At 39.7% G+C, this 27500-nt stretch overlaps 2 protein-coding genes across 2 annotated transcripts; both read right to left on the bottom strand.

Moving 5' to 3' along the window:
* Positions 1-9708: 9708 nt before the first annotated feature.
* LOC137631307 (uncharacterized) lies at positions 9709-20789 on the bottom strand. Its single transcript, XM_068363085.1, has 3 exons — positions 20565-20789; positions 18787-19542; positions 9709-9915 (listed from the first exon to the last, which is right to left on the bottom strand). Exons 1-3 carry the CDS (start codon positions 20787-20789, stop codon positions 9709-9711), a joined length of 1188 nt encoding a protein of 395 aa, XP_068219186.1.
* LOC137631306 (uncharacterized) lies at positions 20786-24347 on the bottom strand. Its single transcript, XM_068363084.1, has 4 exons — positions 24231-24347; positions 22561-22803; positions 21401-21643; positions 20786-20995 (listed from the first exon to the last, which is right to left on the bottom strand). The coding sequence occupies exons 1-4, from the start codon at positions 24345-24347 to the stop codon at positions 20786-20788; spliced, it is 813 nt and encodes a 270-aa protein (XP_068219185.1).
* Positions 24348-27500: the final 3153 nt, after the last annotated feature.

Genomic DNA, 27500 nt, shown 5'->3' with positions numbered 1-27500 from the left:
TTTCCATTTTCTGTGGTGCATATTAAACTAAATATAAAAAAATTTTCTCTGTACATATCTCATTTGCAATTTAACTTTTTTTCTCTTTTATTTAAAGAATATAAGTGCCAATCATCATCTTTATAAGATTTCTGTAAATCCGATTAATCTTCAATGATCCCATTCATCTATTTATCTACCATGGTACTTACAACAATTCTAGAAGGTAGCCGACATTAAAAAGAAATAAAAGTGGATTTTTCCTTGTTCCTCCTTGCCTGATGAGGTACTCGGCCGAGTTTGGTTGGTACTGCTAGGGTGTCACAGCCCACCCTGTCTCCCACCACAAATTATTATTATTATTATTATTATTATTGTTGTTATTATTATTAAGCTACAACCCTAGTTGGAAAAGCAGGATTCTATAAGCACAGGGGCTCCAACAGGGAAAATAGCCCAGTGAGGAAAGGAAACAAAGGAAAAAATAATATCTTAACAAACATTAAGTATTTCCTAAATAAACTATAAACACCAAAAAAAAAGGAAGAGAAGTAAGATAGAATAGTGTGTCCGAGTGTACCCTCAAGCAAGAGAACTCTAACCCAAGACAGTGGGAGACCATGGTACAGAGGCTATGGCACTACCTAAGACTAAAGAACAATGGTTCAATTTTGGAGTGTCCTTCTCCTAGAAGAGCTGCTTGCCATACCTAAAGAGTCTTTTCTACCCTTACCAAGAAGTATGTGGCCACTGAACTATTACAGTGCTGTAGATAACCTCTTGGGTGAAGAATAATTGTTTTGAAGGTTTATATGCCGGTATTTCAATCGTTACCAAGGTTACCACGAGATAGCAGCAGGGCCTATTAGAACTTTGTTACAATCGCTTGCCATTCATTTCTATTCCTAGCACGTTCTTTAGCCTCTCTCACACCTGTACTCCTGTCACGTAAGGCTTTCTTCACTCCATCCATCCACCCAACCCTTGCCTTTCCTCTTGCTATTCTCTCATCAACTCTTTCATTCATAACCCTCTTCAGTCAATAACTATGTTCCATCCTCTCTACATGGCCAAACCACCTCAACACATTCATATCCACTCTAGCTGCTAATTCATTCCTCAAATCCGTTCTCTTTTCTACTTTCTCCTAACCCTATACAATCGAGGTACACCCGCCATACTCCTAAGACACTTCTTCCCGAACAGATTTAATTACTGTCTCTCCGTCATTTTCATTTCCCACAATTACGATCCATACATCACAGTTGGTACAATCACTTTCCCATGCAAAACTCTGTTTACATTCATCCCTAACCCTCTGATCCCTATTACTCCCTTCATGCCCTCCACCACCTTACATCCTCCATTTACTCTTTGACATACATCTGCTTTCACTCCATTTGCAACAACAACAGACCACAAGTACTTAAACTGATCTACATCCTCAATTACCTCTCCATTCAACATGAAATTTAATTTAGCACCACCCTCACTTTCTGTACACTTTATATCCATACTTTTACTCACATTAACTCACAACTTCCTTTTCTCACACACCCTTTCAAATTCTATCACTAATAGGAACAGCTTCTCCTCCGAGTCAGAAACCAATACAGTGTCATCCACAAACAACTGAATTGCCTCCCACTCTTATCTATGTTTCAATCCTCAACCAAGTATTCGAGCATTGACCTCTCCCACACCTCCATCAACAAACATATTGAACAACCATGGCAACATTACACATCCCTGTCTCAGCACCACTCTCACTGGAAACCACTCACTCACTTCATTTCCTATCTTTTCACTGCTTGCAACAACCTTCCACCAATTCCATAAAACTACATCACATTCCATATCACATACCTATCAACTATATCATAAGCTTTCTCCCGATCCATGAGTGCAAAATATAACTCCTTACCTTTTGCTAAATATTTCTTGTATACCTGCCTAACTATTAAAATCAGATCTATATATCCACTACCTCTTCTAAAGCAACACTGCACTACTAAAATTGCATCATCCGTGTTATCCTTAATCCTATTAATTAGCACGCTATTTTTCCAACCATACTCAAGAAATTAATACCCTTACAACTACAAAACTCATCACGGTCCAGACATATATCTGGACGTGAAACTCATACACGTCTCCCTTACCTTTGTATAGCGGAACAATACACACGCTCGATTCGCGAAAACACCTAGCCCATTCATAACTTCCTATAATTCTTCTGTTTACCACAACTACCTATCCCCTCCAAGCCCCCCAACCCTCTCCCAACTCCGTTTTTTACCCTGGCAGTCTCTCTCTCTCTCTCTCTCTCTCTCTCTCTCTCTCTCTCTCTCTCTCTCTCTCTCTCTCTCTCTCTCTCTCTCTCTCTCTCTCCATTGTTCGGCCTCCCAGTCATGTGTACCAAAAATATAAAAATTCATATAGACTTGTATGATTAAAAATGAATAATTCACAGGCAGCCAAGAGGGTAGGCAGACCGTGAATAATGGATCGTGTTTGCTGAAAGCTGCCGTTCGACGTAAAGAGCTACTCGGGGAGAGAGTGAAAAAAATCTCCTCATTTGGTCTCTCTCTCTCTCTCTCTCTCTCTCTCTCTCTCTCTCTCTCTCTCTCTCTCTCTCTCTCTCTCTCTCTCCTATATTTTTTGTAGATATTTTGCACAAAACAGAGATTTTCCTTTATTTCTATGTCTCCGTAACCGCTTCGAGACATCTCGATTGATGATTCAAATACATAATTATGTAGCAATAATGTCATAAGAAAATAACAGCTTTTTTTTTTTGTAGTTTTATAGTTTATATAGGAAAGATTTATTACCATGTTGTTACTGTTCTTAAAATATTTAATTATAATTTTTTATTACTTCTCCTGTAGTTTATTTATTCTATTGTTGCCTTTCCTCACTTTCCTTTTCCTTGTTGGAGCCCTTGGGCTTATAGCATCTTTCTTTTCAAACTAGGGTTGTACTTAGCTATTGATAACAATGATAATAATAAAAATATCATTTATAATATTGTGTCATAAATAATTGAAAACATTTTTAGAAGTTTTTAAAGTTTATACATAAAATATCTATTTTAATGTTATTACAGGTCTTTAAATATTCTATTACTTCTGTAGTTTACTTATTCCATTGTTTCCTTTTCTCACTGGGATATTTCTCCGTAATGGAGCTCAAGGGCTTATAGCATATTTCTTTTCCAACTAGAGTTTGTACTAAGCTAATAATAATAATGATAATAATAATAATAATAATAATAGTAATAATAATAATAATAGTAATAATAATAATGATGATGATGATGATGATGATGTTATTATTATTATTATTATGATTTAGTGGCAAAAGCACTCCACTGGAGCCTGTGCAGGAAACATCAGCTACCTTGTAGTAATAACTGGTATGCGCACCAACCAGAGGGAGTGATAGAAAACAATCAGGCAAAGATCCTCTGGGACTATGGTATCAGAACAGACAGGGTGATACGTGCAAATAGACCAGACGTGACATTGATTGACAAAATCAAGAGGAAAGTATCATTCATTGATGTCACAGTACCATAGGACTCCAGAGTTGAAGTGAAAGAGAGGGAAAAAATGGATAAGTATCAAGACCTGAAAATAGAAATAAGAAGGATATAGAATATGCCAGTGGAAATTGTATCCATAATCATAGGAACACTAGGCACAATACCAAGATCCATGAAAATGAATCTAGAAAAACTAGAGGCAGAAGTAGCCTGTACCAACCGTGTGTCACTCGATCGTACAAAGTAACGACATTTCTCTTTTTTGTATATATTATCCTTTGTATCTTTTCTCTCCCCTCGCACTGACAGCAACTTGTACCAACCTGTCTGTTTTTCTTATCATTAACTGATAACAGAACCGGTTACCGGTTGAACATAAAATAGCCTGTTGTATTTTGTGACCTTCTTGCCTGGACTTCATGTATATATAAACTGGATGTTCTGTAATAAAGTTACTCAGTTGCTTTCATCTCGCCTTTTGAGTCACAACCTACTCTCGGCCCATCACATTGGTGACCCCGGAAGTCGACTCGCTCCTCCCGCCTCCCCTCCCCCCCCCTCACTGGTACTATGGCAGATTTCACGGAAGTTGGCGCCGCCCAATTCAAACTTTCATCGTTCACCACCGGAAAGGCATTTGCTTGGTTTCAGTGCGCAAAAGTCCAGTACCGCATCAAGGGCGTGACTCGCTCAACCACCAAAGCAGATTCTGTTCTCGCGGCAATACCCGAGGACACCTTCCCAGAAATCTGTGACGGGCTTTGTGAATAAGGAGACGCCCCAATAGTGTATGACGCCCCCAAAACATACCTTCTGCAGCAGTACTTGCTGTCGCCAGCCGCACGTATAGCAAAGCTTTTTCAGGTCTCTCAACAACCGTTGGGGGAATGAAGGGCTTCGCTCGCCCTCAGGGAAATGACCAGTATTGCTCGCCTGCCACAGACGGCTCTCCTCATGAGGTGAACCTACTTTGTACCCTTTTGGTACGCCGTTTACCCGAACCTGTACGCACTGCCATACCCGATGTCGATAGTTTACCCATAAAGGACTTGATGACCAAAGCCGATGCCCTTATGGACAACCACTTCACGACCTTCAAGACCTCCATTAACGTCTCCACTCCTGACGAAGAGGACACCTATTCAACGTCAACCGAAGCTGACATGGATGCCGTAGGACATGCACGCCTACCTCATGACATGCTAGAGCGGCGACAAAGACACCCATCACCCACCACTCGCTCGCACCCCAACCAACGACTTCTACAGCCACTTACTGCCGCCCATCGGCTGCAGTTTTGCTACTACCACTCCAGATTCGGGGCTGCCACGAAGAAATGTGCCAAGGATTGTCAGTGGCCAAAAAACGTGTAAGTAGGCCATCGCTCGTGGCGGTGGCCTCCAATGTTTCTAATCTTTTCTTTTTACATGATACAGGAACAAGCATGCGATTTTTGGTAGACATGGGTGCTTGTCGTTCTGTTTTGCCAAGGGAACTCTTGAGGACACGACGTAATCTGTCTAAGTCTGTCAACGTCCGCCTGGTAGCTGCCAATGGATCTGCGATACCCACCTACTGTTTCGAGAACTTCACATTATCATTTGGAAACGGCATATTTAATTGGAAGTTCCTCGTTGCTGACGTCACATTGCCAATCCTCGGAGCGGATTTCCTCTCTCATTTCCACCTTCTGGTCGATGTCGCCCACCAATGGTTGGTCAATGCAGACTCGTACTTGTCGACACCTCTTCAACCCTCCCCCTCCAACCTCACTCTCCACATCAGCCGATCCACGGATGTCTACGCCTACCTCTTCACGTCGTACCCGGAAGTTTTCCATCCAGAACTTCGCCTAACGCCCACGGGACCCCTGGTCTTCACAAAATTCAGACGTCTGGCACAAGATCGATTGGCCGCTGCCAAACAGACATTCGCCGAAATGGAAGAAAAGGGCCTCCAGCCCATGGTCGTCACCCTTACACATCGTCCTGAAGAAAGACGGCTCCCTCCGTCCTTGTGGGGATTACAGGAGTCTGAACATACAAACAGAACCGGATCACTACCCCCTCCCAAACATCGCCAACGTGACCTCCTACATGCACAAAGCGAAGGTTTTCTCCATGTTCAACCTCCTTAAGGGGTATTATCAGGTGCCTCTGAACCCAGAAGACATCCCGAAGACCGCCGTCACCACTCAATTCGGCACATACAACTTCAATTACTCCTGTTTTGGCCTTCGCAATGCTGTGGCCACTTTTTTAACGTCTCATGGACGTTCTTAGGGCACCGCATCATTCCTGAAGGAGTCCATCCCCTCCCTGAGAAGGTAGTAGCTGTTCAGTACTTCCCCACGCCCTCGACTGTCAAAGCACTGCAAGAATTCTTGGGCATGATCAAGTATTATCACCGTATTTTGCCAGCCATTGCCACCACTCTTGATCCCCTCTACGCTTCCCTTAAGGACAAGCCAAAAGACCTAAAGTGGGGTCCCCTTCAAGAAGCAGCCTTCTGTAATGCAAAGAATGCTCTATCAACCGCTGCTGCTCTCACTTTTCCCATCTGACAAGCCCCTCTCCTTCTCTCCACCGATGCCAGCGACGTCGCTATTGGTGCAGTACTCGAACAGGGGGTCAAGGGCTCGCCCCACACATTGGCCTTCTTCGGCAGAAAACTATCCAGGGCAGAATCGGGTTATTCTACCTTCAATCGTAATTGCTGGCGGTGCACTTGTCTGTCCGTCACTTTCGGCATTTCTTAGAAGGTACGTCGTTCGTCAATCTCACAGACCACATGCCTCTGGTGCACGCCTTCACCTGACAGTCTGACGCCTGGTCCGCCCGTCAAAGCCGAAATCTCTCCGCCGTGGCTGAATACAATTGCACCCTTCTACACATCCCAGGGAAAAAGAGTCCCATTGCCAATGCCCTGTCAAGAAAAACGTTCGCCACCATTCAACTAGGATTGGATTACAACACCTTGGCTGAAGCCCAATGACAGGATCCAGAGTATCAAGCACGTAGGACATCCTGCACATCCCTCCACTGGGAAGACGTCCCCCTCGATGACTCCTACACCACTATCCTCTGTGACGTCAGTACTGGTAGACCGCGACCTTGGATTCTTGCTCCCATGCGCCAACAGGTGTTTGATTTCATTCACGGCCTCTCACATCCCTTGTGCCGTTCTACTGCACAGCTGCTGAAGACGAAGTTCACTTGACACGGCATTTCTAAGGATGCTAAGGATTGGGTCTGCGCCTGTACTTCTTGCCAAACTTTCAAAGTACATCAACACACGGATTCAGGAGTGGGCACCTTTCCTCAACCTCAGCGTCGTTGCGCCCACATTCACGTCGACGTTGTAGGCCCCCTACCCACATCACAAGGACATCGTTACCTGTTTACCATCATTGACCACTCCACTCGTTGGCCTGAAGCCATTCCCATGGAAACTGCAACGTCCGGCTCATGTACATCTGCCTTACTTTCAGGATGGATTACAAGATTTGGTATCCCTGAGCATATTACTTCTGATAGGGGTACCACTTTCACCTCTCAACTGAGGACATCATTAGCGAATCTCCTGGGCATCACCCTACATCAGACAACTGCCTACAACCCCGCTGCCAATGGAATGGTTGAACGTTTTCATCGCACCCTCAAATCAACTTTGATGTCCCGCAGCAAGGACTCCAACTGGTTTACTCAGCTTCCCTGGGTCCTCCTGGGACTAAGGACCACTCCTAAAGACGCCTTGGACGTCTTGGCAGCTGAAATGGTGTATGGCGACCCGTTGGTCGTCCCTGCCGAATTTTTCCTTTATCAACCTCCTCCGATGATCTCCAGCGCATACTTCATGTCGTGGGAAAATTTACTCCATGCCGCCAGACTTACAAGCCCCCAGCGAAGCATCACATACCAACAGACTTGCACTCTGCAATGCACGTCTTCCTACGCAATGACACTAGCAAGCCACCACTAACGCCCCCTTACACGGGCACTTTCCTTGTGATCCCATGCAGTACAAAAGCATTCCTACTAAACATTCGTGGCAAAGAAGACTGGGTCTCCATTGACCGTCTAAAGCCTGCTTATCTCCTGCCAGATTACCCGCCTACAGCTCACCTCTCTAGATCAGGGCACCCTATTTAACATGTACAGTATGTCATTTTTAGGGGGGGGAGCCATGTACCAACCGTGTGTCACACGATCGTACATAGTAACGACATTTCTCTTTTTTGTATATATTATCCTTTGTATCTTCGCTCTCCCCTCGCACTGACAGCAACATGTATCAACCTGTCTGTTTTTCTTATCGTTAACTGTTAACAGAACCGGTTGCCAGTTGGACATGAAATAGCTTGTTGTATTTTGTGACCTTCTTGCCCCAACTTGGTGTATATATAAACTGGATGCTCTTTACTAAAGTTACTCAGTTGCTTCATCTCGCCTTTTGAGTCACAACCTACTCTTGGCCCGTCACAAGCCCCAGGACTCATGCAGAAGAGAGTAATCCTAGGAATGACGCACATATGAAAAGTGATGGACTCCTAAGTAGGAAGGATGCAACCCGGAACCCTAAACTAAAATACCACCCAGTCGGAAGACTGTGATAGAGAAAAAAAATAAAATTAATAATTTTATAATAATAATAATAATAATAATAATAATAATAATAATAATAATAATAATAATAATAATAATTGACGTCGATAGTTGTGAAGTCAGACAACTGGAAATAGATAAGTAAACGATCGCTTCAAATGCTTTTAAAATGAACTGATTAACCAAATTTTTATTTTTTACGTCTTGGTTAAAAGATAATCACCTTGTAACCATAGTTGATTACCCAGTTCTGGGGAATCTTCTTTATTCTGTTTTTTTTTTCTTTTTAAAAGATATATATAGTTGACACAAACCCCCGCTAAGCCTCCAAAAATTCAATCACTTTTGGTCGAATTTTTCTTGCTTAGCAAACAAACTAACAAACTACTTTTAATCTTCTAGATTCTTAATTATAATTTTAATAGCAGATAATATTGTTCTGTTTTTTATCAGGTTTGGTTTATAATTGGTTTATTGTTGGATAATCTGTCTAAAGAAAGATAAATTATTATCGCGAAACCAAAAATATCTGGTTTCTTTTATCTTTTATAGTTGGTGAAAGCCATAAAAAGGATTTATTTAAACATTCGAAAAATAGGATGAAAATACATGAAGATCAAAGAGATATTGCTTAAATCCACATCCTTTACCAACTACTTTATGAAATAGGGTTGTGATGGCCTGGTGGTAACATCCTTGCCTGGTGATCGCCAGACTGGGGTTTGAGTCCCGCTCAAACTCTTTAATTCCTTTGGTCGCCTCAACCTCACCATCCTTGTGAGCTAAGGGGGGGGGGGGGGGTTTCGGGGAGCCTATAGGTTCATCTGCTGAATCATCAGCAGCCATTACCTGGCCCTCCCTGGTCCTAGCGTGGGTGACGAAGGAGCTTGGACGCTGATCATAATGTATCATGGTCAGTCTCTTGGCCATTATCCTGCTTGATAGGGCAATGTCACTGTCCCTTGTCTCTGCCAGTCATGAGTGGCCTTTAAACCTTAGAATAGAAAAAGTACAAGAGTAGTTTGTTATATAAATTTTGTATGTAAGTTCTTCGACGTACAATCACGTGCACACCTACACGTACATATTAATCTACTTGTTAGTTTAGTATTTGTTTTTATTTTCAAGTTCTACCGTGTTACGTTCATCCTACGTTGTTTGTTGTTTTGCCCTGGGAATTCTATCTTTTTCTGTAATAAACTTTTGATACGGTGTCATTATAGCTAAACTTTGTTTTCCTTTTTGGAATGCTACCGTTTTTAGTCGATTGGAATAAAGTAATAAGCAACTCTGTGCAGGAAGTTTTTGAAAAAAAGAAAAAAATAATTTCATAACGGAAATGTATTATTATTATTATTATTATTATTATTATTATTATTATTATTATTATTATTAGTTGTTGTATTATTATTATTATTATTATTATTATTATTATTATTATTATTATTATTATTATTAGTTGTTGTATTATTATTATTATTATTATTATTATTATTATTATTATTATTATAAATGGTGTTGTTGTCATTATTAATCCCAAAAAAGTTTATCAAAATAAGTTTCACTTTGGTCCATTTCTTAACCTTGACCTGCTGCAAGTTGAGATAAACCCAGTTCCTGAAGGATGGCGAGATTAGCATTCCCACTTTGTGTCCAAGAATTCCTCCCTGCATTGCTTCCCTTCATGACATTCTTGCGGGCCCGGAAGGGGTCCGGCTTGGTCCTTCCAGTGGTTATCATAGCCCTGGAATTGGCGCTCCGGGGGATGGAAGAGGTCCTTCTGGTCTGTTTGAAATACCTAAGGGATAGTCTTCTTTTTGTTCTAAAAAAAGAAGACTGGGCGAATTTCCCTGACTGTTTTATGTAGGAAATACATTTTCAGTTTACAGTCTTGGAACATGGAATTTGACTGTTTTAAAAGTTAAATGGCACGACAAGATTAGAAAGGCCACTGTAAGAGAGATTACTCAAATGTCATTTGGGGATTAGTTCACCAAACGTTCAGCTGGGCTCCACAAGGTACTAGAAGAGTTGGAAGACCCAAGCCTACAAGGCTGAGTCCTATGAAACGTGAAATAGGAGAAGATGAATGGCGAAGTTCTGATTTTAAAGCAAAAGATAGGGACGACTGGCGAAATCTAGCCGAGGCCCTTTACGTCAATAAGCTGGGGAAACGATGATGATAATTTTTCTTCCAAAATGATTTTTCTTATCTTTGTACTTGTTTTGTTTTGTTTCCAAATGAAGAGATATTACAGTCCCATCAGCAATTGACTTGAAAAGTGATTTTAAGATTTTTTTTTTTTCAATAATAAGTTTTCCCGGTGCTTTCCTTCGCAGTCTGTTTGATTGATTTGAGAGAATTATTATATTTCCCTAAATATTTTGGGAAGATGAAAGGTGTTAAGATATTTCCCACTCTAGTCATAACTGCTCCAGAGTATGTCACTTATATAAAAGAAGTCAATGGGAAGTAAACAGCGCAACATTCTGGCTTCTCAAAAGAATTATGATACCTTTCTTTCTACTGCAAATAAATTAAAAACCATGGTCAGCATCTGAATCAGGAAATGACATTGTTTAAAAACCTTGGTGAACAACTCTATCGCTGTGGGACATCGCTTAAAATCACAGACCAGCCATTTTGTCACAGAATAAACCCTGGTCTGCAATTCAATCCTAGAATTATTATTATTATTATTATTATTATTATTATTATTATTATTATTATTATTATTATTATTATTACAAGCTAAGCTATAACCCTAGTTGGAGAAGCAAAATGGTATAAGACCAAGGGCCCCAATAGTGAAAAAATTATCAATCAGATCTCTCATATAAAAAAAATAAGATCAACACCTCAATCATATTGGTATATATCGCACTGGTCACCAATTCAGTTACAGTATCATATAAGCTCTGAATAGAAACAGAATGACAACAAGGAAATACCTTTAAAAGCTTTTGACTAGACAACCTTAACTTTCAGTTTGTTAGGTTTGCATCAACTATAGGTACAGACGACCGTGAAGGGCCGTTGATAGACGTAGTATTTCACTCTGTTCAACTAATTTATCACTGGATAATATAAAATATAAACCTTAGAAACGCATTTGCAAACTGATATTCCTTGAATACCTGATAAATAACTCAATCACTGGATAGCATAATGACGTTCCTTCAATACCTGGTTAGAATCTCAATCACTAGATAACATACTGACATTCCTTGAATACCTGGTTAGAAACTCAATCACTGGATCGCATACTGACATTCCTTAATTACCTGGTCAGAAACTCAATCACTGGATAGCATACTGACATTCCTTCAATACTTCGTTAGATACTCAATCAGTAGATAGCGTACTGACATTCCTTGAATATCTGGTTAGAAACTCAATCACTGGATGGCATTCTGACATTCCTTGAATACCAGGTTAGAAATTCAATCACTGGATAGCACACTGATATTCCTTGAATGTCAGGTTAGAAATTCAATCATTGGATAGCACAATTACATTCTTTGAATACCAGGTTAGAAACTCATTCACTGCATAGCACACTGACATTCCTTGAATACTAGGTTAGAAACTCAATCACTGGATAGCACACTGACATACTTTGAATACCAGATTAAAAACTCAATCACTCTATAGAAAACTGATATTCCTTGAATACCTGGTTAGACACTCAATCACTGGATAGCATACTGACATTCATGAATGTCAGATTAGAAACTCAATCAGTAGATAGCCTAATGACATTCCTTGAATACCTCGATAGACACTCAATCACTGGATGGCATCCTTACATTCCTTAAATACCAGGTTAGACATTCAATCACTGGATAGCACACTGACATTCTTTGAATACCAGGATAGAAACTCAATCACTAGATAGCATACTGACATTCCTTGAATACCTGGTTAGAAACTCAATCACTGGATAGCATACTGACATTCCTTGAGTACCTGGTTAAAAACTCAATCACTGGATGGCATCCTGACATTCCTTGAATACCTGGTTAGAAACTCAATCAATAGATAGCATACTGACATTCCTTGAGTACCAGGTTAGAAACTCAATCACTGGATGGCATCCCGACATTCCTTGAATACCTGGTTAGAAACTCAATCAATAGATAGCATACTGACATTCCTTGAGTACCTGGTTAAAAACTCAATCACTGGATGGCATCCTGACATTCCTTGAATACCTGGTTAGAAACTCAATCAATAGATAGCATACTGACATTCCTTGAGTACCTGGTTAGAAACTCAATCACTGGATGGCATCCTGACATTCCTTGAGTACCTGGTTAGAAACTCAATCACTGGATGGCATCCTGACATTCCTTGAGTACCTGGTTAAAAACTCAATCACTGGATGGCATCCTGACATTCCTTGAATACCTGGTTAAAAACTCAATCACTGGATAACATACTGACATTCCTTGAGTACCTGGTTAGAAACTCAATCAGTAGATAGTATACTGACATTCCTTAAATACCTAGTTAGAAGCTCAATCAATAGATAGCATTCTGACACTCCTTGAATGCCTGGTTAGAAACTCAATCACTGGATGGCATTCTGACAATCCTTGAATACCTGGTTAGAAACTCAATCAGTAGATAGTATACTGACATTCCTTAAATACCCAGTTAGAAGCTCAATCAATAGATAGCATTCTGACACTCCTTGAATGCCTGGTTAGAAACTCAATCACTGGATGGCATCCTGACATTCTTTGAATACCTAGTTAGAAACTCAATCACTGGATGGCATCCTGACATTCTTTGAATACCGGGTTAGAAACTCAATCACTGGATAACATACTGACATTCCTTGAGTACCTGGTTAGAAACTCAATCAGTAGATAGTATACTGACATTCCTTAAATACCTAGTTAGAAGCTCAATCAACAGATAGCATTCTGACATTCCTTGAATACCTGGTTAGAAACTCAATCACTGGATGGCATCCTGACATTCTTTGAATACCTAATTAGAAACTCAATCACTGGATGGCATCCTGACATTCTTTGAATACCGGGTTAAAAACTCAATCACTGGATGGCATCCTGACATTCTTTGAATACCTAGTTAGAAACTCAATCACTGGATGGCATCCTGACATTCCTTGAATACCGGGTTAGAAACTCAATCACTGTATAGCACACTGACATTCTTTGAATACCTGGTTAGAAACTCAATCAGTAGATAGTATACTGACATTCCTTAAATACCTAGTTAGAAGCTCAATCAACAGATAGCATTCTGACAATCCTTGAATACCTGGTTAGAAACTCAATCACTGGATAACATCCTGACATTCCTTGAATACCGGGTTAGAAACTCAATCACTGTATATCACACTGACATTCTTTGAATACCTGGTTAGAAACTCAATCAGTAGATAGTATACTGACATTCCTTAAATACCTAGTTAGAAGCTCAATCAATAGAAACCATTCTGACTTTCCTTGAATGCCTGGTTAGAAACTCAATCACTGGATGGCATCCTGACATTCTTTGAATACCGGGTTAGAAACTCAATCACTGGATAACATACTGACATTCCTTGAATACCTGGTTAGAAACTCAATCAGTAGATAGTATACTGACATTCCTTAAATACCTAGTTAGAAGCTCAATCAATAGATAGCATTCTGACATTCCTTGAATGCCTGGTTAGAAACTCAATCACTGGATGGCATCCTGACATTCTTTGAATACAGGGTTAGAAACTCAATCACTGGATGGCATCCTGACATTCTTTGAATACCGGGTTAGAAACTCAATCACTGGATGGCATCCTGACATTCTTTGAATACCGGGTAAGAAACTCAATCACTGTATGGCATCCTGACATTCTTTGAATACCGGGTTAAAAACTCAATCACTGGATGGCATCCTGACATTCTTTGAATACCTAGTTAGAAACTCAATCACTGGATGGCATCCTGACATTCTTTGAATACCGGGTTAGAAACTCAATCACTGGATGGCATCCTGACATTCTTTGAATACCGGGTTAAAAACTTAATCACTGGATGGCATCCTGACATTCTTTGAATACCTGGTTAGAAACTCAATCACTGTATGGCATCCTGACATTCTTTGAATACCTAGTTAGAAACTCAATCACTGGATGGCATCCTGACATTCTTTGAATACCGGGTTAGAAACTCAATCACTGGATGGCATCCTGACATTCTTTGAATACCTAGTTAGAAACTCAATCACTGGATGGCATCCTGACATTCTTTGAATACCGGGTTAGAAACTCAATCACTGGATGGCATTCTGACAATCCTTGAATACTTGGTTTGAAACTCAATCAGTAGATAGTATACTGACATTCCTTAAATACCTAGTTAGAAGCTCAATCAATAAATAGCATTCTGACATTCCTTGAATGCCTGGTTAGAAACTCAATCACTGGATGGCATCCTGACATTCTTTGAATACCGGGTTAGAAACTCAATCACTGGATGGCATCCTGACATTCTTTGAATACCGGGTTAGAAACTCAATCACTGGATGGCATCCTGACATTCTTTGAATACCGGGTTAGAAACTCAATCACTGGATAACATACTGACATTCCTTGAATACCTGGTTAGAAACTCAATCAGTAGATAGTATACTGACATTCCTTAAATACCTAGTTAGAAGCTCAATCAATAGATAGCATTCTGACATTCCTTGAATACCTGGTTAGAAACTCAATCACTGGATGGCATCCTGACATTCTTTGAATACAGGGTTAGAAACTCAATCACTGGATGGCATCCTGACATTCTTTGAATACCGGGTTAAAAACTCAATCACTGGATGGCATCCTGACATTCTTTGAATACCGGGTTAGAAACTCAATCACTGGATGGCATCCTGACATTCTTTGAATACCGGGTTAGAAACTCAATCACTGGATGGCATCCTGACATTCTTTGAATACCTAGTTAGAAACTCAATCACTGGATGGCATCCTGACATTCTTTGAATACCGGGTTAGAAACTCAATCACTGGATGGCATTTTGACAATCCTTGAATACCTGGTTAGAAACTCAATCAGTAGATAGTATACTGACATTCCTTAAATACCTAGTTACAAGCTCAATCAATAGATAGCATTCTGACATTCCTTGAATGCCTGGTTAGAAACTCAATCACTGGATGGCATCCTGACATTCTTTGAATACCTAGTTAGAAACTCAATCACTGGATGGCATCCTGACATTCTTTGAATACCGGGTTAGAAACTCAATCACTGGATAACATACTGACATTCCTTGAATACCTGGTTAGAAACTCAATCAGTAGATAGTATACTGACATTCCTTAAATACCTAGTTAGAAGCTCAATCAATAGATAGCATTCTGACATTCCTTGAATACCTGGTTAGAAACTCAATCACTGGATGGCATCCTGACATTCTTTGAATACAGGGTTAGAAACTCAATCACTGGATGGCATCCTGACATTCTTTGAATACCTGGTTAAAAACTCAATCACTGGATGGCATCCTGACATTCTTTGAATACCGGGTTAGAAACTCAATCACTGGATGGCATCCTGACATTCTTTGAATACCGGGTTAGAAACTCAATCACTGGATGGCATCCTGACATTCTTTGAATACCTAGTTAGAAACTCAATCACTGGATGGCATCCTGACATTCTTTGAATACCGGGTTAGAAACTCAATCACTGGATGGCATTCTGACAATCCTTGAATACCTGGTTAGAAACTCAATCAGTAGATAGTATACTGACATTCCTTAAATACCTAGTTAGAAGCTCAATCAATAGATAGCATTCTGACATTCCTTGAATGCCTGGTTAGAAACTCAATCACTGGATGGCATCCTGACATTCTTTGAATACAGGGTTAGAAACTCAATCACTGGATGGCATCCTGACATTCTTTGAATACCGGGTTAGAAACTCAATCACTGGATAACATACTGACATTCCTTGAATACCTGGTTAGAAACTCAATCAGTAGATAGTATACTGACATTCCTTAAATACCTAGTTAGAAGCTCAATCAATAGATAGCATTCTGACATTCCTTGAATGCCTGGTTAGAAACTCAATCACTGGATGGCATCCTGACATTCTTTGAATACAGGGTTAGAAACTCAATCACTGGATGGCATCCTGACATTCTTTGAATACCGGGTTAAAAACTCAATCACTGGATGGCATCCTGACATTCTTTGAATACCGGGTTAGAAACTCAATCACTGGATGGCATCCTGACATTCTTTGAATACCGGGTTAGAAACTCAATCACTGGATGGCATCCTGACATTCTTTGAATACCGGGTTAGAAACTCAATCACTGGATGGCATCCTGACATTCTTTGAATACCTAGTTAGAAACTCAATCACTGGATGGCATCCTGACATTCTTTGAATACCAGGTTAGAAACTCAATCACTGGATGGCATTTTGACAATCCTTGAATACCTGGTTAGAAACTCAATCAGTAGATAGTATACTGACATTCCTTGAATGCCTGGTTAGAAACTCAATCACTGGATGGCATCCTGACATTCTTTGAATACCGGGTTAGAAACTCAATCACTGGATGGCATTCTGACAATCCTTGAATACCTGGTTAGAAACTCAATCAGTAGATAGTACACTGACATTCCTTAAATACCTAGTTAGAAGCTCAATCAATAGATAGCATTCTGACATTCCTTGAATGCCTGGTTAGAAACTCAATCACTGGATGGCATCCTGACATTCTTTGAATACCGGGTTAGAAACTCAATCACTGGATGGCATCCTGACATTCTTTGAATACCTGGTTAGAAACTCAATCACTGGATGGCATCCTGACATTCTTTGAATACCGGGTTAGAAACTCAATCACTGGATGGCATCCTGACATTCTTTGAATACCGGGTTAGAAACTCAATCACTGGATGGCATCCTGACATTCTTTGAATACCGGGTTAGAAACTCAATCACTGGATGGCATCCTGACATTCTTTGAATACCGGGTTAGAAACTCAATCACTGGATAACATACTGACATTCCTTGAATACCTGGTTAGAAACTCAATCAGTAGATAGTATACTGACATTCCTTAAATACCTAGTTAGAAGCTCAATCAATAGATAGCATTCTGACATTCCTTGAATGCCTGGTTAGAAACTCAATCACTGGATGGCATCCTGACATTCTTTGAATACCGGGTTAGAAACTCAATCACTGGATGGCATCCTGACATTCTTTGAATACCGGGTTAGAAACTCAATCACAGGATAACATACTGACATTCCTTGAATACCTGGTTAGAAACTCAATCAGTAGATAGTATACTGACATTCCTTAAATACCTAGTTAGAAGCTCAATCAATAGATAGCATTCTGACATTCCTTGAATGCCTGGTTAGAAACTCAATCACTGGATGGCATCCTGACATTCTTTGAATACCGGGTTAGAAACTCAATCACTGGATGGCATCCTGACATTCTTTGAATACCGGGTTAGAAACTCAATCACTGGATGGCATCCTGACATTCTTTGAATACCGGGTTAGAAACTCAATCACTGGATAACATACTGACATTCCTTGAATACCTGGTTAGAAACTCAATCAGTAGATAGTATACTGACATTCCTTAAATACCTAGTTAGAAGCTCAATCAATAGATAGCATTCTGACATTCCTTGAATACCTGGTTAGAAACTCAATCACTGGATGGCATCCTGACATTCTTTGAATACCGGGTTAGAAACTCAATCACTGGATGGCATCCTGACATTCCTTGAATACCGGGTTAGAAACTCAATCACTGGATGGCATCCTGACATTCTTTGAATACCTGGTTAGAAACTCAATCACTGAATGGCATCCCGACATTCCTTGAATACCGGGCTAGAAACTCAATCACTGTATAGCACACTGACATTCCTTGAATACCTGGTTAAAAACTCAATCACTGGATAGCCTACTGACCTTTCTAGAAAACATAGTAAAAAAACGCTTAGTTATCAAAAGAAACTCAGTTTTCGAAACCATGTTCAGCAACTCAACCCTAGAATCCATAGTCAGCAACTCAGTCATAGAAACCATAGTCAGCAAAATATAGAAATCATGATCAGAAGCTGTATTTAGCAACTTATATGAATCATAGATAACAATCCAGTCATGAAAAATATAGTAAGCAAGTCACTCAAAGAAAATCCAGTCATGAAAAATATATTGAGCAGTTCACTCAAAGAAAACATTTTCAGCAACTCAGTCTTAGAAACCCTAGTCAGACTCTCAGACATAGCAATCAAAATTACAACGTCTTGCATAGAAGACATAGTAAGCATCACGGTTATTTGGCAGAAACCAAAGTTAAAAAATGCCAGCAACTCAGTGCTAGAAACCATATTCAGCAACTCAGTTATAGAAACCATAGTTAGAAGCACAGCCATAGAAACCATAGACAACACTTAGCCATACAGTAGAAACCATAGTCAGCTACTCAGTTACAGAAACCAAAACCAGCAACTCAGCCATAGAAATCATAGTCAGCAATTCAATCTCAGAAACACTAATCAGTAACTCACTGGACATATTCAGCAACTCAGTCATAGGAACCATAGTTAGTTACTCGGTTATAGAAACCATAATACACACCTCAGTCATAGAAACCATGGTCAGTACCTCTCTCATAGAAATCATGGTCAGAATCTCCGTCTTAGAAACCATAGTCAGCACCTTAGTCAAAGAAACCATGGTCAGTAGCTTTCTCATAGAAACCAGGGTCAGACACTCAGTCTTTAAAACCATAGTCAGCACCTCAGTCATAGAAACCATGGTCAGTAGCTCTCTCATAGAAACTGTGGTCAGAAACTCCGTTACAGAAACCATAGTCTGCCCCTCAGTCATGAAAACCCTAGTCAGCACTTCAGTCATAAAAACCCTAGTCAACACCTGATTCATAGAACCCTTAGTCAGCACCTCAGTCATAGAAACCCCAGTCAGCACCTCAGTCATAGAAACCTTAGTCAGCACCTCATTCATAGAAACCATGGTCAGCACCTCGGTCATAGAAACCTTAGTCAGCACCTCAGTCATAGAAACCCTAGTCAGCAACTCAGTCATAGAATCCCTAGTCAGCACCTCAGTCATAGAAACCTTAGTCAGCCCCTCAGTTATAGAAACCTTAGTCAGCACCTCAGTCATAGAAACCTTAGTCAGTACCTCAGTCATAGAAACCTTAGCTAGCACCTCACTCATAGAAACCCTAGTCAGCACCTCAGTCATAGAAACCCTAGTCAGCACCTCAGTCATAAAAACCCTACTCAGCACCTCTGTCACAGAAACCCTAGTCAGCACCCCAGTCATAGAAACCCTAGTCAGCACGTCAGTTATAGAAACCTTAGTCAGTACCTAAGTCATAGAAACCTTAGTCAGCACCTCAGTCATAGAAACCCTAGTCAGCACCTCAGTCATAAAAACTCTAGTCAGCACCTCAGTCATAGAAACCTTAGTCAGCACCTCAGTCATAGAAACCTTAGTCAGTACCTCAGTCATAAAAACTCTAGTCAGCACCTCAGTCATAGAAACCTTAGTCAGCATCTCAGTCATAGAAACCCTAGTGAGCACCTCGGTCATAAAAACCCTAGTCAGCACCTCAATTATAGAAACCTTAGTCAGTACCTCAGTCATAGAAACCTTAGTCAGCACCTCAGTCATAGAAACCTTAGTCAGTACCTCAGTCATAGAAACCTAAGCCAGCAACTCAGTCATAGAAACCTTAGTCAGTACCTCAGTCATAGATACCTTAGTTAGCACCCCAGTCATGAAACATTTGTCAGCACCTCAGTCATAGAAACATTAGTCGGTATCTACGTCATAAAAACCCTAGTCAGCACCTTAGTCATAGAAACCTTAGTCAACACCTCAGTCATAGAAACCCTAGTCAGCACCTTAGTCATAGAAACCTCATTCAGTACCTACGTCATAAAAACCCTAGCCAGCACCTTAGTCATAGAAACCTTAGTCAGCACTTCAGTCATAGAAATCCTAGTCAGCACCTCAGTCATAGAAACCTTAGTCAGCACCTCAGTCATAGAAACCTTAGTCAGCACCTCAGTCATAGAAACTTAAGTTAGTACCTCATTCATAGAAACCCTAGTCAGCACCTCAGTCATAGAATCCCTACTCAGCACCTCAGTCATAGAAACCTTAGTCAGTACCTCAGTCATAGATACCTTAGTCAGCACCTCAGTCATAGAAACTAGTCAGCACCCCAGTCATGAAACCTTTGTCAGCACCTCAGTCATAGAAACATTAGTCAGTACCTACGTCATAAAAACCCTAGTCAGCGCCTTAGTCATAGAAACCTTAGTCAGCACTTCAGTCATAGAGATCCTAGTCAGCACCTCAGTCATAGAAACCTTAGTCAGTACCTCAGTCATAGAAACCTTAGTCAGCACCTCGGTCATAGAAACCCTAGTCAGCACCTCAGTCATAGAAACCTTAGTCAGCATATCAGTCATAGAAACCTTAGTCAGCATATCAGTCATAGAAACCATGGTCTGTAGCTCTCTCGTAGAAATCTTGATCAGAAACTCAGTCATAGAAACCTTAGTCAGCACCTCAGTCATAGAAACCTTAGTCAGCACCTCAGTCATAGAAACCTTTGTTGGCCCTTAGTCATAGAAACCTTAGTCAGCACCTCAGTCATAGAAACCTTAGTCAGCACCTCAGTCATAGAAACCTTAGTTAGTACCTCAGTCATAGAAACCTTAGTCAGTACCTCAGTCATAAAAACTCTAGTCAGCACCTCAGTCATAGAAACCCTAGTCAGCACGTCAGTCATAGAAACCTTAGTCAGCACCTAAGTCATAGAAACCATGGTCAGCACCTCAGTCATAGAAACCTTAGTCAGCACCTCAGTCATAGAAACCTTAGTCAGTACCTCAGTCATAAAAACTCTAGTCAGCACCTCAGTCATAGAAACCCTAGTCAGCACCTCAGTCATAGAAACCTTAGTCAGCACCTCAGTCATAGAAACCTTAGTCAGTACCTCAGTCATAAAAACTCTAGTCAGCACCTCAGTCATAGAAACCCTAGTCAGCACCTCAGTCATAGAAACCTTAGTCAGCACCTCAGTCATAGAAACCTTAGTTAGTACCTCAGTCATAGAAACTCTAGTCAGCACCTCAGTCATAGAAACCCTAGTCAGCACCTCAGTCATAGAAACCTTAGTCAGCACCTCAGTCATAGAAACCCTAGTCAGCACCTCAGTCATAGAAACCTTAGTCAGCACCTCAGTCATAGAAACCTTAGTCAGCACCCCATCCATAGAAACCTTAGTTAGCACCTCAGTCATAGAAACCTTAGTCAGTACCTCAGTCATAGAAACCTTAGTCAGCACCTCAGTCATAGAAACCTTAGTCAGTACCTCAGTCATAAAAACTCTACTCAGCACCCCAGTCATAGAAACCCTAGTCAGCACCTCAGTCATAGAAACCTTAATCAGCACCTAAGTCATAGAAACCATGGTCAGCACCTCAGTCATAGAAACCTTAGTCAGCACCTCAGTCATAGAACCCTAGTCAGCACCTCAGTCATAGAAACCTTAGTCAGCACCTAAGTCATAGAAACTATGGTCAGCACCTCAGTCATAGAAACCTTAGTCAGCACCTCAGTCATAGAAACCTTAGTCAGTACCTCAGTCATAAAAACTCTAGTCAGCACCTCAGTCATAGAAACCCTAGTCAGCACCTCAGTCATAGAAACCTTAGTCAGCACCTCAGTCATAGAAACCCTAGTCAGCACCTCATTCATAGAAACCTTAGTTAGTACCTCAGTCATAGAAACCTTAGTCAGTACCTCAGTCATAAAAACTCTAGTCAGCACCTCAGTCATAGAAACCCTTGTCAGCACCTAAGTCATAGAAACTATGGTCAGCACCTCAGTCATAGAAACCTTAGTCAGCACCTCAGTCATAGAAACCCTAGTCAGCACCTCATTCATAGAAACCTTAGTTAGTACCTCAGTCATAGAAACCTTAGTCAGTACCTCAGTCATAAAAACTCTAGTCAGCACCTCAGTCATAGAAACCCTTGTCAGCACCTAAGTCATAGAAACTATGGTCAGCACCTCAGTCATAGAAACCTTAGTCAGCACCTCAATCATAGAAACCTTAGTCAGCACCTCAGTCATAGAAACCTTAGTCAGCCCCTCAGTCATAGAAACCTTAGTCAGCACCTCAGTCATAGAAACCTTAGTCAGTACCTCAGCCATAAAAACTCTAGTCAGCACCTCAGTCATAGAAACCCTAGTCAGCACCTCAGTCATAGAAACCTTAGTCAGCACCTCAGTCATAGAAACCCTAGTCAGCACCTCAGTCATAGAAACCTTAGTCAGCACCTCAGTCATAGAAACCCTAGTCAGCACCTCAGTCATAGAAACCTTAGTCAGCACCTCAGTCATAGAAACCTTAGTCAGCACCCCATCCATAGAAACCTTAGTTAGCACCTCAGTCATAGAAACCTTAGTCAGCACCTCAGTCATAGAAACCTTAGTCAGCACCTCAGTCATAGAAACCTTAGTCAGTACCTCAGTCATAAAAACTCTAGTCAGCACCTCAGTCATAGAAACCCTAGTCAGCACCTCAGTCATAGAAACCTTAGTCAGCACCTAAGTCATAGAAACCATGGTCAGCACCTCAGTCATAGAAACCTTAGTCAGCACCTCAGTCATAGAACCCTAGTCAGCACCTCAGTCATAGAAACCTTAGTCAGCACCTCAGTCATAGAAACCTTAGTCAGTACCTCAGTCATAAAAACTCTAGTCAGCACCTCAGTCATAGAAACCCTAGTCAGCACCTCAGTCATAGAAACCTTAGTCAGCACCTCAGTCATAGAAACCCTAGTTAGTACCTCAGTCATAGAAACCTTAGTCAGTACCTCAGTCATAAAAACTCTAGTCAGCACCTAAGTCATAGAAACTATGGTCAGCACCTCAGTCATAGAAACCTTAGTCAGCACCTCAGTAATAGAAACCATAGTTAGCACCTCAGTCATAGAAACCTTAGTCAGCACCTCAGTCATAGAAACCTTAGTCAGCCCCTCAGTCATAGAAACCTTTGTTGGCCCTTAGTCATAGAAACCTTAGTCAGCACCTCAGTCATAGAAACCTTAGTCAGCCCCTCAGTCATAGAAACCTTTGTCGGCCCTTAGTCATAGAAACCTTATTCAGCACCTCAGTCATAGAAACCTTAGTCAGCACCTCAGTCATAGAAACCCTAGTCAGCACCTCAGTCATAGAAACCTTAGTCAGCACCTCAGTCATAGAAACCCTAGTCAGCACCTCAGTCATAGAAACCTTAGTTAGTACCTCAGTCATAAAAACCTTAGTTAGCACCTCAGTCATAGAAACCTTAGTCAGCACCTCAGTCATAGAAACCCTAGTCAGCACCTCAGTCATAGAAACCTTAGTTAGTACCCCAGTCATAAAAACCTTAGTTAGCACCTCAGTCATAGAAACCTTAGTCAGCACCTCAGTCATAGAAACCCTAGTCAGCACCTCAGTCATAGAAACCTTAGTTAGTACCTCAGTCATAAAAACCTTAGTCAGTACCTCAGTCATAAAAACTCTAGTCAGCACCTCAGTCATAGAAACCCTATTCAGCACCTAAGTCATAGAAACTATGGTCAGCACCTCAGTCATAGAAACCTTAGTCAGCACCTCAGTCATAGAAACCTTAGTCAGCACCTCAGTCATAGAAACCTTAGTTAGCACCTCAGTCATAGAAACCTTAGTCAGCACCTCAGTCATAGAAACCTTAGTCAGCCCCTCAGTCATAGAAACCTTTGTTGGCCCTTAGTCATAGAAACCTTAGTCAGCACCTCAGTCATAGAAACCTTAGTCAGCACCTCAGTCATAGAAACCTTAGTTAGTACCTCAGTCATAGAAACCTTAGTCAGCACCTAAGTCATAGAAACCATGGTCAGCACCTCAGTCATAGAAACCTTAGGTAGTACCTCAGTCATAAAAACCTTAGTCAGCACCTAAGTCATAGAAACCATTGTCAGCACCTCAGTCATAGAAACCTTTGTCAGTACCTCAGTCATAGAAACCTTAGTTAGTACCTCAGTCATAGAAACCTCAGTCAGCACCTCAGTCATAGAAACCTTAGTCAGCACCTCAGTCATAGAAACCTTAGTCGGCACCTCAGTCATAGAAACCTTAGTCAGCACCTAAGTCATAGAAACTATGGTCAGCACCTCAGTCATAGAAACCTTAGTCAGCACCTCAGTCATGGAATCCCTAGTCAGCACCTCAGTCATAGAAACCTTAGTCAGCACCTCAGTCATAGAAACCTTAGTCAGTACCTCAGTCATAGAAACCTTAGTCAGCACCTCAGTCATAGAAACTTTAGTTAGTACCTCATTCATAGAAACCTTAGTCAGCACCCCAGTCATAGAAATCTTAGTCAGTATCTCAGTCATAGAAACCATGGTCTGTAGCTCTCTCGTAGAAATCTTGATCAGAAACTCAATCTTAGAAACCATTGTCAGCCCTAAGTCATAGAAACCTTAGTCAGTACCTCAGTCATAGAAACCATAGTCAGCCCTTAGTCATAGAAACCTTAGTCAGCACCTCGGTCATAGAAACCATAGTCAGCCTCAAGTCATAGAAACCTTAGTCAGTACCTCAGTCATAGAAACCTTAGTCAGCACCTCAGTCATAGAAACCATGGTCTGTAGCTCTCTCGTAGAAATCTTGATCAGAAACTCAATCTTAGATACCTTAGTCAGCCTTAAGTCATAGAAACCTTAGTCAGTACCTCAGTCATAGAAACCATAGTCAGCCCTCAGTCATAGAAACCATGGTTAGCAATTATTCAATGATGAAAAAACAAACTTTTAAAATAAAAGTATTGATCATCCTGCACTGACTAAACTGAGAAGCAACAACGGTATTTCAAAGGTTAATCATTAAGGCTAAAAATTGTATTTGCCAAAGTAATGGAATATGACCATCCGTTAGGAAAGTAAAAAGAACTTTGTTGAAAAAAGTATAAATCCATTCTCTTTATACAATTTCTACATGTTGACTGAATTTTTGCAAAATTACATTTCCATGAATTTATAAACCCGCATTTTTTTCTTATTCATGAAACTACATTGTATAACTGCAAGTGACTAAACATTTTCCCTTTTTTATAACCGTCGGCACTTATACTTGTACAGGAGTTCCATGTTTTCTGATATAAGAGACATTTTTTTCAGTAAAACGATGTTGTTTGCATTTGTTTGATAGATGATTCGCAGGAATTAGTAAAAAAATATTTACTTCTATCAAACAAAACATTAAATCAAAACATGTGATTTTTTTCTTCATCTTATTTATCAATATAACATTTATTATTATTTTCATTAGATTATTTTACGATAAGCCAACAAAAAAATAAACTATAAAAATTGCAATAATGAAATATTCATATCTTATGATTTAGCTTTAGAATGTAATTACATAGTAATCTTCCTGAAGGAAAAATATAATATAGTTCGTAATCATAGCAGATACAGTGACTGAAATTAAGCTTCGAGTTACGTTGCCTTTTTACTAAAATTGATATACCTTTTTCTCTCTGCAGCAGAAATATAAAATGTAATTTCAATAATTTCATGACAGCATGAATCATACACACACACACACACACACACACACACGCAACCATTGCATTGGATGCTGTGTAGCGCGAATCATCAGTTAAAAGAGTGGAGGCGAACTGGCATGCTTACCACAAGCTCCTTATCTTCTATTTTTATCAACTTCCATTTATGGTTGTGGTGACCTGTTGGTAGCATCCTCGTCTGGTGATTGCCAGATAGGGGCCCAGGTCCCGCTCAAACTCGTTGGTTCCTTTGGTCGGTGCAACCTCACCATCCATGTGAGCTAAGGATGGTGGGATTTGGGGTAGCCTTTAGGCCTACCTACTGAGTCATCAGCAGCCATTGCCTGGCCCTCCTTGGTCCTAGCTTGGGTGGAGAGGGGGCTTGGGTGCTAATCTTACGTATATATTGTCAGTTTCTAGGGCATTGTCCTACTTGATAGGGCAATGTCACTGTCCCTTGCCTCTAACATTGATGATCGGCCTTTTAACCTTTAAAACTTTTGGAGGATGGGTCTTATCTAGGCGTATTTGATCCACTCTTTCCACAAATCTATAATTCACATTATTACAATGATTCCCTTTTCATAATACTTTATGATCATGTGAGGAAAATAGCTGAATTAGAGTTTATCTAAAATTAAACCTGAAAAAAAGTTTGCTTGGATGTTATTAGGTATTTCTTTAAAAGGTTTAACCAGGTGTTAGTTGCATCTGTCAGTTTTGACTTGTTAGATAGACAACCTGACAAAATGTACAATTCTGTTGAATATATTTCTTTATTTAGGTAAAATAACTGCAGAGCTATAGAGAGAAGATTTATATTTCTCTTTATAGATTTAGCACTTAAATTTTCCTGTTGGATCTTGAGTCTTTATTTACCTCTACTTTGGCATAATACGTACCTTAATTTGTTGATTATTATTTATCTTGTTTAATATCTTATATTTAAAATCTCGTTATTTGTCAAAAATGGCGTTGTTACTTAATGGAAAAAAATTATATTAGGTATATATATATATATGCATGTATAAATGTATGTATATAGGTATATATATATACATGTATAAATGTATGCATATATAGGTATATATATATATGCATATATATATATATATATATATATATATACATGTATATATATATATATGTATGAGTATATATAGGTATATATATATATTTATATATATATATATATATATATATATGCATGTATATATATATATATATGTATATATATATGAGTGTATATATATACATACATATATATATATATATATATACATATATATATATATATATATATATATATATATATATATATATATATATATATATTATATATATATGTATATATGTATATATACATATAATATTTATACTATATATTATATATATGTATATATGTGTATATATACATATAATATATAGACTGATATATATATATATATATATATATATATATATATATATATATATATATATATATACTGATTCTATACATATACAGGTTTATAATACATAAATACAAATGTCGATAGGTTTCGATATTTAGCTCAGCAGCTTGTAATGATAAAATGAATATTATGAGATATTGGTGTCCAGTTATAATTCAAAGTTTGCTAACAGTTTCTTGAAATATTAAAGCATTGTTCATATCCATTGCAATTAATTCATAAAGCGCAAACGCTATATTCAAGAACTATTTACATTT

The sequence above is a fragment of the Palaemon carinicauda genome, chromosome 39 (assembly GCF_036898095.1).
Source record: "Palaemon carinicauda isolate YSFRI2023 chromosome 39, ASM3689809v2, whole genome shotgun sequence".
Lineage (NCBI taxonomy): Eukaryota > Metazoa > Arthropoda > Malacostraca > Decapoda > Palaemonidae > Palaemon > Palaemon carinicauda.
This window is presented reverse-complemented; position numbering and strand designations above follow the sequence as displayed.